At 41.3% G+C, this 13,996-nt stretch overlaps 1 protein-coding gene across 2 annotated transcripts; it reads right to left on the bottom strand.

The window, feature by feature from the left end:
* Positions 1-10,702: 10,702 nt before the first annotated feature.
* On the bottom strand, positions 10,703-13,447 carry CYTL1 (cytokine like 1). Of its 2 annotated transcripts, none has more exons than XM_032110352.1 (4): positions 13,192-13,447; positions 13,038-13,082; positions 11,549-11,677; positions 10,703-11,377 (listed from the first exon to the last, which is right to left on the bottom strand). In XM_032110352.1, the coding sequence occupies exons 1-4, from the start codon at positions 13,330-13,332 to the stop codon at positions 11,294-11,296; spliced, it is 399 nt and encodes a 132-aa protein (XP_031966243.1). In that variant the 5' UTR covers positions 13,333-13,447; the 3' UTR covers positions 10,703-11,293. The 2 variants fall into 2 exon arrangements, with proteins under 2 accessions (XP_031966243.1, XP_031966242.1); XM_032110351.1 differs by having other exon boundaries at positions 13,189-13,444.
* Positions 13,448-13,996: the final 549 nt, after the last annotated feature.

Genomic DNA, 13,996 nt, shown 5'->3' with positions numbered 1-13,996 from the left:
AATACTAGAGTTAACACCTCTTGTAACTGTTGATTCCTTCCCCTCAATTTTTAATTAGAATTGTCTACCCTGATCCTGACTGGATTCTTGACTTTTATCAGCTGTACAGTGAAATTGTATGAAATTGCATTTGATTGCCCAGGTAAAAGAGAGAAGAGGTGTGGGGCCTTATCATACAGTCTATTTTGATGTCTTACTCTAAACATGCCATGTGTTTGCAGACACATCATATGCTCTCAGTGGTGGTGGCTGCAGAATTGGCTTTTGAAGATATTAAGAATGAATCACTGTGCTCTTAGTGATCCAGATTAAACAGTTATTGTTCTTCAGGATTTCAACATTTTTAAGGAATCCATGGCTGTTTTGAAATTATTGTTTGCTGCTGAATTCTGGATTATGTTCTTTCCAGCAAGCAATTTGTGAAGTACATTTTGCTGTGACCATCAGGTCTTTGTTTTTCAACATCATGAGTCCCATGCAAGTCACTGTGAGAGTATTACAGAGAATAGACTGACCTTTCTTTGGCTTGACAGTAGCTTTAATGTGGAGGAAATATTTCTTCAAACTGGTTCTGGCATATGTAATAAAAAGAACTTAAAATTTGGGCCTCAAACCTAGCTTTGGTCAAAAGCTTGCCTTGTCATAGGTTAGCAAGCATCGTCCCGGAAGGGACGTCCTTGCTAAGGGGTGCTTACAGTTTCCTCTGGGAACTGATAGAACCTATCAGCTGGCCAGTTTGAATATGGACAATTCTCTTAGCCACTTAAAGTTGTGATCACCTCTGTGATCCACATTTAAGAATAGGCAAACTCCCCCTCCAAGCTCTCTCTCGTTTCCGGCGCTGGCACAGGTGGCTGCAGGGCCCGTGTGGGGGCCAGCGGGCCCGGCCAGGCCCTGCTTGGGCCAGGCCAGGCCGGGCCACGGCCATCCTGAAGCCATGGACCTGTTCCAGCCGTGGAACCCCCCCCACTGCCTTGCCGTGGGCAGCTGGAGCGGCTCGGCTCTCCCCCCTCTCCACTGCGATAAGAAAAATTCAACATTCCAGCTGCAAAGCTGCAAGGCCGAGGTGAGAGTAACCCTTTTATTGCTGTGAAGAGCTGAAATCCTGAGGGAAGAGAGAGAGGAGATGCTTAAAGCTGAAATTCTGTTGTGAAGCTATGATATATCAGAGTATCCCGTTGTAATTTCATGAAGATCTGGGGGGTGGAGTGTTCAGCTCGTAAGCAAAAGCACCTGCGTTGAGATAGGCAGATGCTGACGCAGCTGTAATTTCATGAGAAGTTTGGACAGGGAGAGATGAACCAGATGAGGACTTTTGCTCCAAACGGGAAAGGAGAAAACCTCAGTCCCTAGAGATGAACCAGATGAGGACTTTTGCTCCAAATGGGAAAGGAGAAAACCTCAGTTCCTAGAGATGCTCCCAGAGATAGTCCTAACGATGAAGATGATGAAGACCCTTTGCTCCCAGGGAAGGAGAAGGGCCTCTGTTTTTGTTTCTGAACGGCTCAACCTTAAAATTGTACCCCAAAAACTTCAAGAGTGGACCCTCGAAAGCAGTTGCGGGAAAAGCTGCAAGTCGGGGGAAAGGACTCACACGCAGGCAGAGAGACTCCTCTTCCTAAATGGACTGAACAATATTTGGAAGTGGGCGGCTGGCTCGTTGTGATACTGTTTTCATAGCATGAGCAAGAAGAGACTTCTCTTTCTAAATGGACTGAACAAGGTTATTATGGAAGTGGTAAACAGACTGAACATCTTAAGGGTTGTCTTTTCACATTGTCAGTGGGAGAAGGGAGGAAGGTGGGGGGAGGAGGAGAGTTCTGAAGGTGGTATTTTTTTTTTTTCTTCTTTTAGGTCTGTTAATAAACTTCTTTATATTCTTTCAAGTTTGGTGCCTGTTTTGCATTTCTCCTAATTCTTATCTCACAGCAGATAAACAGTAATGAGTATTTTGGACCAAACCACTACAGTAATAAAAAGAACTTAAAATTTGGGCCTCAAACCTAGCTTTGGTCAAAAGCTTGCCAGGAACAATAAAATAGCAATTTGTTTGATTGCCATGTAAAATGCTGGATGTGTCACCCAGACTATGTGAGGACATGTGCTGGAGTCACTGCTCAGGGTGCTGGAGGAGGAAGCTCGAAAGACATCTGTTTTATTTTTGTCACTGTCATCAATTTGCTGTCTGATTCTAGGCAAGCTGTTTGTGCTAGTGTTCATACACATACCCTCAAAACCACATTTAAATAACAAAATACGCAGCCTGTTTAGAGGCCTCAATGCCTTGAGCTTAACAATCTCTTTCTGAGTTGTCAGAGGTATTATGAGGTGTAATTAATGTAAATAAAACACTTCATGATCTTTTCTTCACCTGCCTACATCTCTATCCAGATTTTTATGCCATGCTGATAAAAAATTCTAAGTTGAAAGCAATTACTGTACAAATGAAGAGATGACTGAGAAAGCCTAATATCATAATTATCCTTATCAATAGATTTTTTTGAGAGCAACTTCTTGTTGTCCTCCTTTGAAGACAGTGATGATTAGAAATGATTTTATTTGCATAATTTCTCTTCTGCATAAGCCTGCTTTGTGAGGACGTAAGTGATAAAATGCTATTAGAGGAGATTGGAGAAAGACTGATGAATTTGCACTGATTGAGGAAAATAGTTTTGTGGAAATTTAAGTATCTTTCTTTGAAAAAGCAAAGAGGCAGGATGCTCTTGCCTAGTTTTTCTTCATTCCCATCCCCATTGTTTGCTCTCTGTTCAGCCAAAATGACCAAATGACCTTTTGGATCAGCTGAAAATTTTTGACTCTGTAAGTCATGGCAAAATGACAAGGTTTAAGTCAAGTTTATCTAAGGCAATTGGATAAGCCCATTTGTTCTCACAAGTGCTGAGCAGTGAGTTGGCGTGTGGGAGAAGGGGAAGGTGTGGCTCTGATCTGCGGCTCTTTGTGGCCACAGTGGTAGTTTGCCCAGCCTTTCCTCTCCTGCAGACTGTCATGCTGTATCATTTTTCCTTTTCCTTGCATCACTTCGTGACATTTTTTACCTTCGATGCAGAGGATTTCAGGGAGGACATATGTACCCCATGCTGCAAGTAATTTGACCATAGACTTTCTCCAAGTGTTTGTACAAGCTTGGGAAAGCTCAGGACACAAACTCCTAGGACTTTTTCAGCATTAAACATTCAGATACTTAATACAAATGAGACACTAGTGTTTGAAGGGAATAAAAGAAGAAAGTGAAGAAAACTGCTCCTTTCTGCAAGGCAGACATACCTCCAGAACAGGCTATGGCTTCCCCAGCTCTGAACTGCCCCAGCTGGATGTGGGTCAGGCCCAAGCTATACAATCTGGTGAGTGTAAAGGCTGAACATAAGGTACTCATGACTGGCTTTAGCCTATGACTGAGTTTGCAGGTCTTCTGAAAAAAAGATTTAAAAATCAATTATGGCTTGTTATTAAAATTTCAGAAGAGGACACTAAGACAAGCAGTATACTTAACATCAACTAAGAGACAGACTGTTCTGCTTGGGGGCATCAAATGCAAATAATTCCCAGATATATGGCTAGTGACCTATTCACTAGAAGAGGGAGTCAATAGAACAGCCTGAGTGGATTTCTTTACTTCCTTGACCTGGCCTCTGTGTCCCGATCAAGGAAAAATTTTTGATAAACAACATACTTTCCAAGCCCACATCTTCTGGCTCTCTAGCTGTCATAAGGAGACAGGAACAGCCAAGCACTTATGGATCTTAGAGAACTCACAGTGGAAAAAAAGTCTAGCTTGTGCAACTGCAGAAAAAGATCCCTCTGTCTTAAACAGGGGAAAACTAGCAGACAAAAAATGTTGTGATGTTCAAATAATATTTTTTCCCTTTCTAAGTCATTAGTGTTCTGTCTGACCGTGGTTTGCTAAAATTGACATTCTTGCTTGCCTTTTTCTCTCAGTAGGAATAACACCTTTCCAATTCATTTATCTGGTACTTACCCAATGAGAAAGTCATCAGGAGACTGGGAAGATCTGGGATCTGTTCCCTGCACTACTTCAGTGTTTGTGTTTAAACTCAGTAATAATACTAAATGTATTAACAATTTGAAAGGCACAGCTCTTCTCCCAGGAGAACAACTGAAACACTGTGCTCCAAAATCAGTCTTTTATTTATTTGCTCAGTGTTAGGAACATTCCAGGTGTTAAAGCATGCATGGCTATACTTGGAAATTGTTATAACAGTTCTGAGCACAGTTTTGACCTGGGGGAGATGCCGCACTCCCAAACAAGTTTTGGATCTGTTCTAGGGGATAGCATGGACTGGTGACCATTGCCAAGAAGCAACTTGGCTGAAGCCACCCTGATTAGGAGGGCAAGTGTTTAGTAGTTAGGACAGGAAAGCAAAAGGAGCAGCCATTGTATTTCACTATCCATTGCTTTTGTGTGTCTGTTTTTCCCCAAACATTTTCTTTTTTATAGAGTAGGGAGGCCAACTTGTACTCTAAATTTTTATATTCATCTTAAAATTTAAACAAAAAAGTGAAACATTGTCTCCAAATACTTGGAGATAATTTTTCATTTGTAATCTACTGTTTTCATGGAAATACCAATAAATCTTTACTTCTACACTGCTTGACATTGATAAAGCCTCAGCTGGATATCTATATGTAACTTCAAGCACTGTGCTCCAAAAAAGATGGGAAACAAGAGAATAGAGCTAGAAGAAAGGCAGCAAGAAGGATTGTGTTTTCTAGACCTCTGATCAAAGAAGGAAGACTGAAAGAACTGGATTTGTAGAGTAGGGAGAGACAGAAGTCTTTCAACTAACATCTGCTGCAAAAAAAGAAAGAACAATCCAATACCCATTTCTGTGATGAATAAATCTGAAAGCAAAGGGTTTAAATTTTGAGAGGGTAAACTGCGTTCCAGGTAAAACTTTGTAACAAAAGAGGGGTCTGGGATGGATTGATTTGAACTGCTGTGGGCTTTCTAGACAACTGTTTCATAAAGTCTTTCAGGCCAACTGCTACCGGAAAAGACCTGTGATAGCCAGGCTAGTCTTGGGCTTAAGGGACGCAGTAGGAGATCTTGAGTTTCTTTCTTGTTCTGTGACTTTTTGGTTTTTACTTCTGTAAGATTTGAATACTAATGAAATAATGTAAATCTATTTCAATCTATTGCAAAACATCTTTGGAGAAATTTTTCTTTCCCCTGCATCTATTTGCCTTCCAAATCCTCTTATCTGTCTGAATGCATTCTCTTTACAGATCTGCAAATATGAAACAAGATTTCAAGGTATGTATCGATACAGTTATCTGTATTAGAAAGGTAGATATTTTGATAAGTTTTATGTTCATTGCTATATTATTTGTCTCAGGATATACATTTACCCTATTGTAGTGGTTTGGTCCAAAATACTCATTACTGTTTATCTTCTGTGAGATAAGAATTAGGAGAAACGCAAAGCAGGCACCAAACTTGAAAGAATATAAAGAAGTTTATTAACAGACCTAAAAGTAGGGAAAAAAAATTATACCACCTTCAGAACTCTTCTCCTCCCCCCACCTTCCTCCCTTCTCCCACTGACAATGTGAAAAGACAACCCTTAAGATGTTCAGTCTGTTTACCACTTCCATAATAACCTTGTTCAGTCCATTTAGAAAGAGAAGTCTCTTCTTGCTCATGCTATGAAAACATTATCACAACGAAACAGCCGCCCACTTCCAAATATTGTTCCGTCCATTTAGGAAGAGGAGTCTCTCTGCCTGCGTGTGAGTCCCTTCCCCCGACTTGCAGCTTTTCCTGCAACTGCTTTCGAGGGTCCACTCTTGAGTTTTTTGGGGTACAATTTTAAGGTTGAGCCGTTCAAAAATAAAAACAGAGGCCCTTCTCCTTCCCTGGGAGCAAAGGGTCTTCATCACCTTCATCTTTAGGACTATCTCTGGGAGCATCTCTAGGGACTGGGGTTTTCTCCTTTCCCGTTTGGAGCAAAAGTCCTCATCTGGTTCATCTCTCGCTGTCCAAACTTCTCATGAAATTACAGCTGCGTCAGCATCTGCCTATCTCAGTGCAGGTGCTTTTGCTCATGAGTTGAACACTCCACCCCCCATATCTTCATGAAATTACAACGGGATACTCTGATATATCATAGCTTCACAACAGAATTTCAGCTTTAAGCATCTCCTCTCTCTCTTCCCTCAGGTTTTCAGCTCTTCACAGCAGTAAAAAGGGTTAATCTCACCTCGGCCTTGCAGCTTTGCAGCTGGAATGTTGAATTTTTCTTATCGCAGTGGAGAGGGGGGAGAGCTGAGCCGCTCCGGCTGCCCACAGCAAGGCAGTGGGGGGGGTTCCACGGCTGGAACAGGTCCATCGACCCAGGATGGCCGTGGCCCAGCCTGGCCTGGCCCAAGCAGGGCCTGGCCGGGCCCGCTGGTCCCCACACGGGGCCCGCAGCCACCTGTGCCAGCGCCGGAAACGAGAGAGAGCTTGGAGGGGGAGTTTGCCTATTCTTAAGTGTGGATCACAGAGGCGGTCACAACTTTAAGTGGCTTAGAGAATTGTCCATATTCAAACTGGCCAGCTGATAGGTTCTATCAGGTCCCAGAGGAAACTGTAAGCACCCCTTAGCAAGGACATCCCTTCCGGGACTATGCTTGCTAACCTATGACACCTATGCTGAGGAAACTTAGACTATGAAAAATCCCTTGATAAAAAGATCATGACCTTTCTCTGGACATTGTCTCTGAATTTTGACTTAGTTACCACGAGCTCCCTTGCAGCTTTGTTTACTCTGGATGGCACAGGGTTCCTAGCCACAGCAAAAGAAAAGTGTGAACCCAAAAGATTGCACAACTAAAGTTTCTGGAGCTTGTCCATTGTAATTTTCACTTGCATTGCCATACGCTCCAAAAATTAGAAGATTTTGATGTGGATAAAAGTGCTTGTCCAAGCACAGTGGTTAAGTATTTGTAAGGCAACACTATTTACCAGACTTTAACATTGTAGCAAAGTTTTGGAAAATCTCTCTCAGCATCCTATTAATGCGACCCGCAAACACCACAAGCATTGGAAATGGTGCAATGGACAAATGGGCACTCCCAAATCTGGTGTTTGGACAAACCAATGTTCTGCTCAAAGTGTACAGCCTAAAAGAACAGATTTCTCCTCAAGTCTGCATGAATGCTTTTCCTTTTCCTAAAAAAAAAAAAAAAAAAAAAAAAAAATTGGTACCATTTTAAGTAGTTGCAAGTTACATTCTATCCAGAACCTCATCACCCTGAATGACTTAATTATTAGTTCAAAGTCTGCCATCTTTCCTGATTTCACAAAACCCAGTGTATGAGGAGTTAAGTAATCAGAGTCCTTACTTAAGGAAAGCCCATTTGACTGGAAAAAAATAGAAGGGGAAGGAACTGGATCTAGTAAAATTGCTATGAATTTTTGGCAAAATTGGAAATTAATGTTTTTAATAGCTTTGCAGAGACAGTACCCAAGACCTTGGGATTCCATATGATAATATAAGGGAGAGTTTAGCCATCCTAGGACAGGTCTATAGTGAGGCTTCTTGCAGAGACAGAGAAGTCTGCAAAAGAAAACCTGTTCCTAGGAATGACTGCTCCTTCCAACAAACCTCCTTCAACAAGCAAGGAAACAGAACAGATGCTTTGTTTTTCTACAATTCTTCCCTAATCACTGTAAAAACTAAGTGCAGTTTCTTAATGATGTGCTTGTAGTAATATTCTGTAATAAATAGGCAAGATGCCAGTTGGCAAATTACAATCCCTTCTTAATCCCTCCACAGTCTCCCTCCTGGCCGGAGCCCTAATGAGCACGGACTGCTGTGATGCAGGAATAAATGCTCAGCTGCATGAATGGCTCCACTGCTCCTTATATACCTGGTGAATTAAAAAGCTGGTAAACTTAATGTTGCACTGAAAGGGAGAGGTGGATGTTTCCTTGTCAAAAGTGGATTATATCTCTTTATCAGTGGGGTTTTTTTGCCCCTAGACTGTGACAACCTGGAAAAATATGTTGTTCATAAAAAGGGTTCATCTAATCACAAATCATGTTGAGACAGTCTGATTGACTGGAGGTTATGGTGAACTGAAAGAGCATAGCTTTGCTCTCAGCACACTTTCCATTAAAAATGTCATATGAGATGTAGAGAGAGTCACAGCATAAACCGTAGGGAATATACTTGTTGTAAAAGCACACCAATGATCAGACAAAGCGGATTCTGGGAATAAAATATACAGCATCTGCAAATGGTGGACAGGCTTTTAAAGTCCATGCAAGTATGTACAGGCCCCAAATCACCTACTTGCTTTTTGCAGCTTCTGCAGAACTAGGATGTACCAGTACACAACAGAGCTATTGGTAAACAGCCAGTATTGCAGAGTGTGTCCCTGTCAGTCATGAAAAAGCTAAAGTTACTAACAAAAACAATGCAAATAAAGCAGTGATTTCTACTCTGTTTCCAGTTCCAGAGACTTCTTGCAAGATATTTTGTACTAAAAATATTAGGTTACATTTTCTTCACAGAAATGAAGTTTCAGCCTGAAACAGGAGAAAATATATTTGGAAGATGGCTGAAGGAATGGGACCATCACGAGAGAAATCTGGTGTTAGGATCAGGAATTTCATCAAAATGTCCAGGGCAGGCTTATTAGCCTCAATAAAGAAAGAGGAGTTATGAGATGATCCATGAGAAAATCATCATTAAATACTCCATTTCAGAGACTGTGTGTCACTGGGACAGGAAAGCAGCAGGGGCAGAAGTGCCACAGTTACCTGCATGTTTACCCAAGGTCTGGTTCTAGGTGCTGTGGTATGGGCTTCTGCAGGAGACGAAACACATCTTGCCCTGCAGTTGGCAAGCATTTGCTTGCCAACTCGCAATACAAGCTTTACAACAGGCCAGTGTTTAAAACCTGTGACATCTGGAGGTGGAAAAAACAGCCAAAAATTAACAGCTTCTGCTACCAGTTTCCAAGCACTTGTACTGCCCAATCCCTTGGTTAGCTTTGTAAGCACCATGGCCTGCTGTGACCTTACCACACTTTCTTGCAGGGTTCATCCATGCCTGGCTTTGTATAAAGATATGAAAAACAGAGGCTGTGATGTGGTTTTAGTACTTGTATGGAAGTGGATAGACATTGATGTTATACCAGCGCTGCTTTCTTTCCCAGGAGGAGTCTCTGTCCCTGGTTAGGGGGAGCAAAAGCTTGAACGTGGAGTCTGACAGCAAATGGTTCAACTCTACCTGTGTTTCTCCTTGATCCAGGGATCTGCCAGTACTTACATGATCCTTCTGTGGGTCCCAGGCTCCCCACCAGCATGCTAAGAGCTGCTTTTATTGCAGAATATGTCTGCTGATGAAGGAGTTGGTCTTGGGCATGTCCAGGTGATGCAGAAAAATAGGTATTGGTATCTCTAGAGTGTGTTGGATCTTGTACAGAGGCTGTTAGCTTGGAGGGATTCAGAGAGGGATTTCTCTTGCCTTTCAGAGAGGGATTCTGAAAGGCAAACTAAGCAATGACTTTCCTGATATTAGGACTATCTGAGTTGTTGCACATTTTTGAGTTCAGCCTGGTATTAGATTAGATTGCTCAGTTGCTGCTGTCTCCACCAGATGCTTGTAGAGACACTTGAGTAAAACCACTGTGGGCAGAATGGCTCATCTAAAGGATTAGTAGGGTTAGCACACGAGGACTTAATCTTCAAGAGGGAATGACAAAGTCTCATAGGCACATTCCTTGAATGTACACTTAGAATTGAGACATACTGGGAAGAAAAGCACTTGTTTATTTCTTCCCTACTTCCCCTGGGTTCAGATTTTCCCACCCTTATTCTATGACTCAAAGGGACAGTAAAATTTTCTACAGCTAAAATCAGACTAGTAGTTTCAACAAAACAGGGTGATTCCAAAATAAAGAAAAAACCCTTTCCTACCCATCCCCAACACTTATTTTCCTTTGGGTTAATGTTTTTATTTACTTATTTACATAACAGTTGTCAAATATTTTGGGTTGTACCATCAGGATGTCAAGTAGAGGAACTGTGATTGTCATGTAAACACCCAGTTATGGAAGCCCCACGGCTTTTATAAAACATGGTGAGACCACTGACCAAGTCACCAGGGTTGGAGGTACTGTAGATGAACGGTCAAAAAATACTATACTGGAGAGAGAGGAATTACTTGCACAGAGGGAAGAAAGGGATTCTCTGAGGTAACAGCAGCTGCTTCCAAGAATATGGGGAAGAACCTTTCTATTCTTGGCATCAAAGAGCTCTTAGTTGTGAAGGTCTCATGTGCTGCAGATTCTGAAGATACCCATGACTCTGGAATTAGTGTCTGAAAGTTTTATTAATCCCGGTAGCTCAACTATATGGTTATGTCTCAAAAACTGTCTGAAATTTTAATAGGCTTTCTGGGCCTCTGGCTTAGAATTTACATTCTCACAACTCAGAAATGCTATTAAAAACAAATCACTAATTTCATCAAAGAAATTGTTTGCAGTATAGAAAAGTTCTATTAGTAGAAACTTATACATTGTCAAATTATGCAGACACAACAAAGTTTGCACTGCTATGGAAACAAAGGTTATGCTGGGAAAAACAACTTGCAAGTGAATGTGAAAAGTAAGTTTATAAGAATGACACCTTTCAGCTTGATCTTGAAAGACATGTTGCAACACAAGCATCTTGGATTAGAAGACTGTTTTTATTTAGTTTTCCACAGACACATTTTTTGTCACCTCTAATCTCACAAATCTGACATCAAAAACTATCAAGATATATATTTGAGCTATTCAGGCAGAGAAATCTGCCAGTACAACGTTACTATACGTTCTTCTATTAAACATCCTACGAAAAACAAATATGGTCCCATCCATGCCCATCTAATACAAGAAAAACAGCTAAGTCAAGAGAGAATGTTAATCACACGGTTTTTTTCTTTATATGAGTCTAGTTATTCATAAAAGAGTAAAAATAAAAAATCTAGTTTCTGATGTTTAAACAAAACATACTTTATACGTTTGGCTAAGCTGAAATATCATACCTTGCCAAATGAAAAACTGCTCCCTAATGGTAGGTTCCCTAGCAGCTCAGTAGGTATGCAAGGTATGCAATTCATTTCCTGCCAAGGCAGAGAAAAATGGGTGGGTCCGAGATTATATTGCGAGTGTGCTTGAAAAAGATCTTAGTTGTTGATGTTATAGACTGCATATACATATCTTGACTTTTGGTCACGTTGAAAATTTCCCAGGCATAACTTTTGGGTTTAACTGTCTTTTAGCTCTCAGTGATGGAGTGTTCAATGGGAGGTGAAATGGGAATTTCCAGAGCATTACAGTCATCAGTGAGGAACACCAGGTCCTGGAGAAACAAAAAAAAAAAAAAAAAAGGAAGACTAACATTTATGAGAGGAGGAAGCATTGAGAAGCTTGGGCCTGATCCAGTTTTGCTGGTCAGGGGACAGTGTGGAGACAAAAACGACTAAAAGCAGGGACTCTGTCCCTGTTGATGCATTGAAGCATCTTGACCTACCCTTCTACAGTAGGAGATCAAGATGGTGTACAGGCTCCGGGCTTTTTCCTTCAGTTTATTCACTTCAACCACTCTGTCACATCCGGGGTAGGCCACAAAATCACGGAGTTTTGCCAACACACAGTAATTCTGCAAAGCATGCAAAAGAGGTCTGTGTAACCCTGCACAAATACAGATTCATGTTTCTCATCCACCACTTCCAAAATTCTTACTGCTGTGGGGGAACCTTGAATTCCTACCTCGATGTACATGTAACCTATGCAGCCTTTAGTTATGAAAATTCATCATCAATATTTTATGACAAAGATGTTTGGTCCAAATAAGTGCTCGGAAAATTGCATATATACAGTCTTAGTCTGCCAGCTTATTTCTCACAGGCTTTAGGAGGTAGCAGTGCCAATACAATCAAATTGCTCCTGTAGTAGGTGGAGTATTCTACAGAATAGGTGCACTATTTCACTTTTTAGAGAGCACCTGATTTAGCAGATGAACAGATTATCAAGGTCTCACAGACTCGATTCCTCTCTTCCGGTACAATAGGTGAAACCGTGACTACCAGTCCTGAGTTTTTCAGAGTAATTTTTACCTCAGACTTTGTGCTACCAAAATAAAGCACAGACAACATGAACTTCACAACATCTTTGTGAAGCAGGTAAATAAATACCCCAGCTTTTGCTTTAAAGCCAGGGAAACTGAGGCACTGGACTCACATTTCTTGGTCTTTGCCATGATGTGAGACACTGGCAGCTCTGGAATTGGGATCAAGAGTGTCCTGAATTACAAGACTTGGTGTAGTGCTTACAGAAAATGTGTCAGACATTTCTTTTGTCTGAAATTTTCTGGTTTTTATTTACTCTGTTGAGCACTGGAAAAAGAAGCAAAATACATCACATATCTCACTGCAGAACACTATGACACTAACTGTGTGCCGGAGGTTATTTTGTCTTAGCTAGGAGACAGCTACTGCTGTTTTTTCTCAGTATCACACTTCTGTATCCTCAGGCACACTTTTTTTCTGGATTCAACAAGCAGCTATTTAAAAGAGAAAATGCCAGCAAGGTATTCCTGCACTGATTTTTATTAAAACTACACACCAAGAACCACTCAGGATATAAAATGAAGTAGATTTATTAAGTGAAAAAAGTTTATTCTGGATTTCTTCTTTTAAACTATTATTCAAAGTTTTGTTGCACATATTTAATTTCTGTAAAGGCTCTGCCACAGTAAATTAATAGTGTGCATATGGTAATAACTTAAAAATATTGATTTCCTCATTTTAAAATTTTTAATCAAGTAAAATCTCAGAAAGTTCATAAGGATTTTAATAAAGTTCAAACTGAGATTATTTTTGGTCACTCATCTGTCTGGTTAATTAAGCTTTTAAAAATCCTTTAAAATCACTCCCCTGGGATATAATATTAAGAGCTATTCTCTCTTTTCATTAACTGCTTTTACTGCACAACAGTAAGAAAGAAGTGTGCAAACTTACGTGTATGTCCAAGTACAGCCTGGGCAGCGTCTCCACACATGAGTCCTGCAGGAAAGAAGAAAAACCTGTTGCAATTTTGTTTTGAGAGAAAACTGTGTCAGAAGTGGCAACCTGCAATGTCTGTTCAGGAGCTGTTTTTAGGTGGGCTCACCACAGTTTTGGAGGTCTGCAACTCCTTAAAGGACTCTGTGATTTCCTTGCTCAGAGACAACACCCTCGAGTAGCAAGTTGGAGGGGCTGTGCTGGCTAGCAGGGCAGCAGAGAGCAGAGCAGACAGGAGCAGCAGCATCTTCATTGTGGGGAGTTTGTCCAGAAGACGAGGAAGGGAGGGAAAAAATCACTGCCACTGCTTAGGTAGGTACTGCTGAGCGTCAATGAGTAAGTTAGACAAATCAGTCCTCAATTAAATAGTCTCCTGCATGAACAGGAAAAAAAGTCTGGGGGTGGTCCGAGCAGCAGCTTACTGCCGTCTTAAATTTCCTGCCAACCTATGAGGCAGAGCTGCAAGCACTTTCCTGCCCGGAGCAGGGAAAGGGGGAATGAGGGTAACAAAAACAAACACCACCAGCCCTTTACATTCCAGACAGAAAACAACCTAGTGAGCATCTCAAACAACAGAAATATGTGTAAGAAAGAGCACAGGGTTATCAAGTGTCATAGGCCCTAATCCCTTTGGTGCTTTGGCACATGCATCTCTTTTCTGAGCTGTGGGACTACAGAGACTGCAGATAGAGAGAAATCCTTCCAAAAAGCAAACTTCCCCAGCACAGGAAGGACATGGACCTGTTGCAGTGAGTCCAGAGGAGGCCACCAAGTTGATTAAAGAGATGGAGCGCCTCTCCTATGAGGAAAGGCTGACATAATTGGGATTGTTCTGCCTGGAGAAGAGAAAATGTCAGGGTGACCTAATTGCAGCCTTCTAGTACTTGAAGGGAGCCTACAAGAAAGATAGAGAGGAT

Source organism: Corvus moneduloides, chromosome 5 (assembly GCF_009650955.1).
Source record: "Corvus moneduloides isolate bCorMon1 chromosome 5, bCorMon1.pri, whole genome shotgun sequence".
Taxonomy (NCBI): domain Eukaryota; kingdom Metazoa; phylum Chordata; class Aves; order Passeriformes; family Corvidae; genus Corvus; species Corvus moneduloides.
This window is presented reverse-complemented; position numbering and strand designations above follow the sequence as displayed.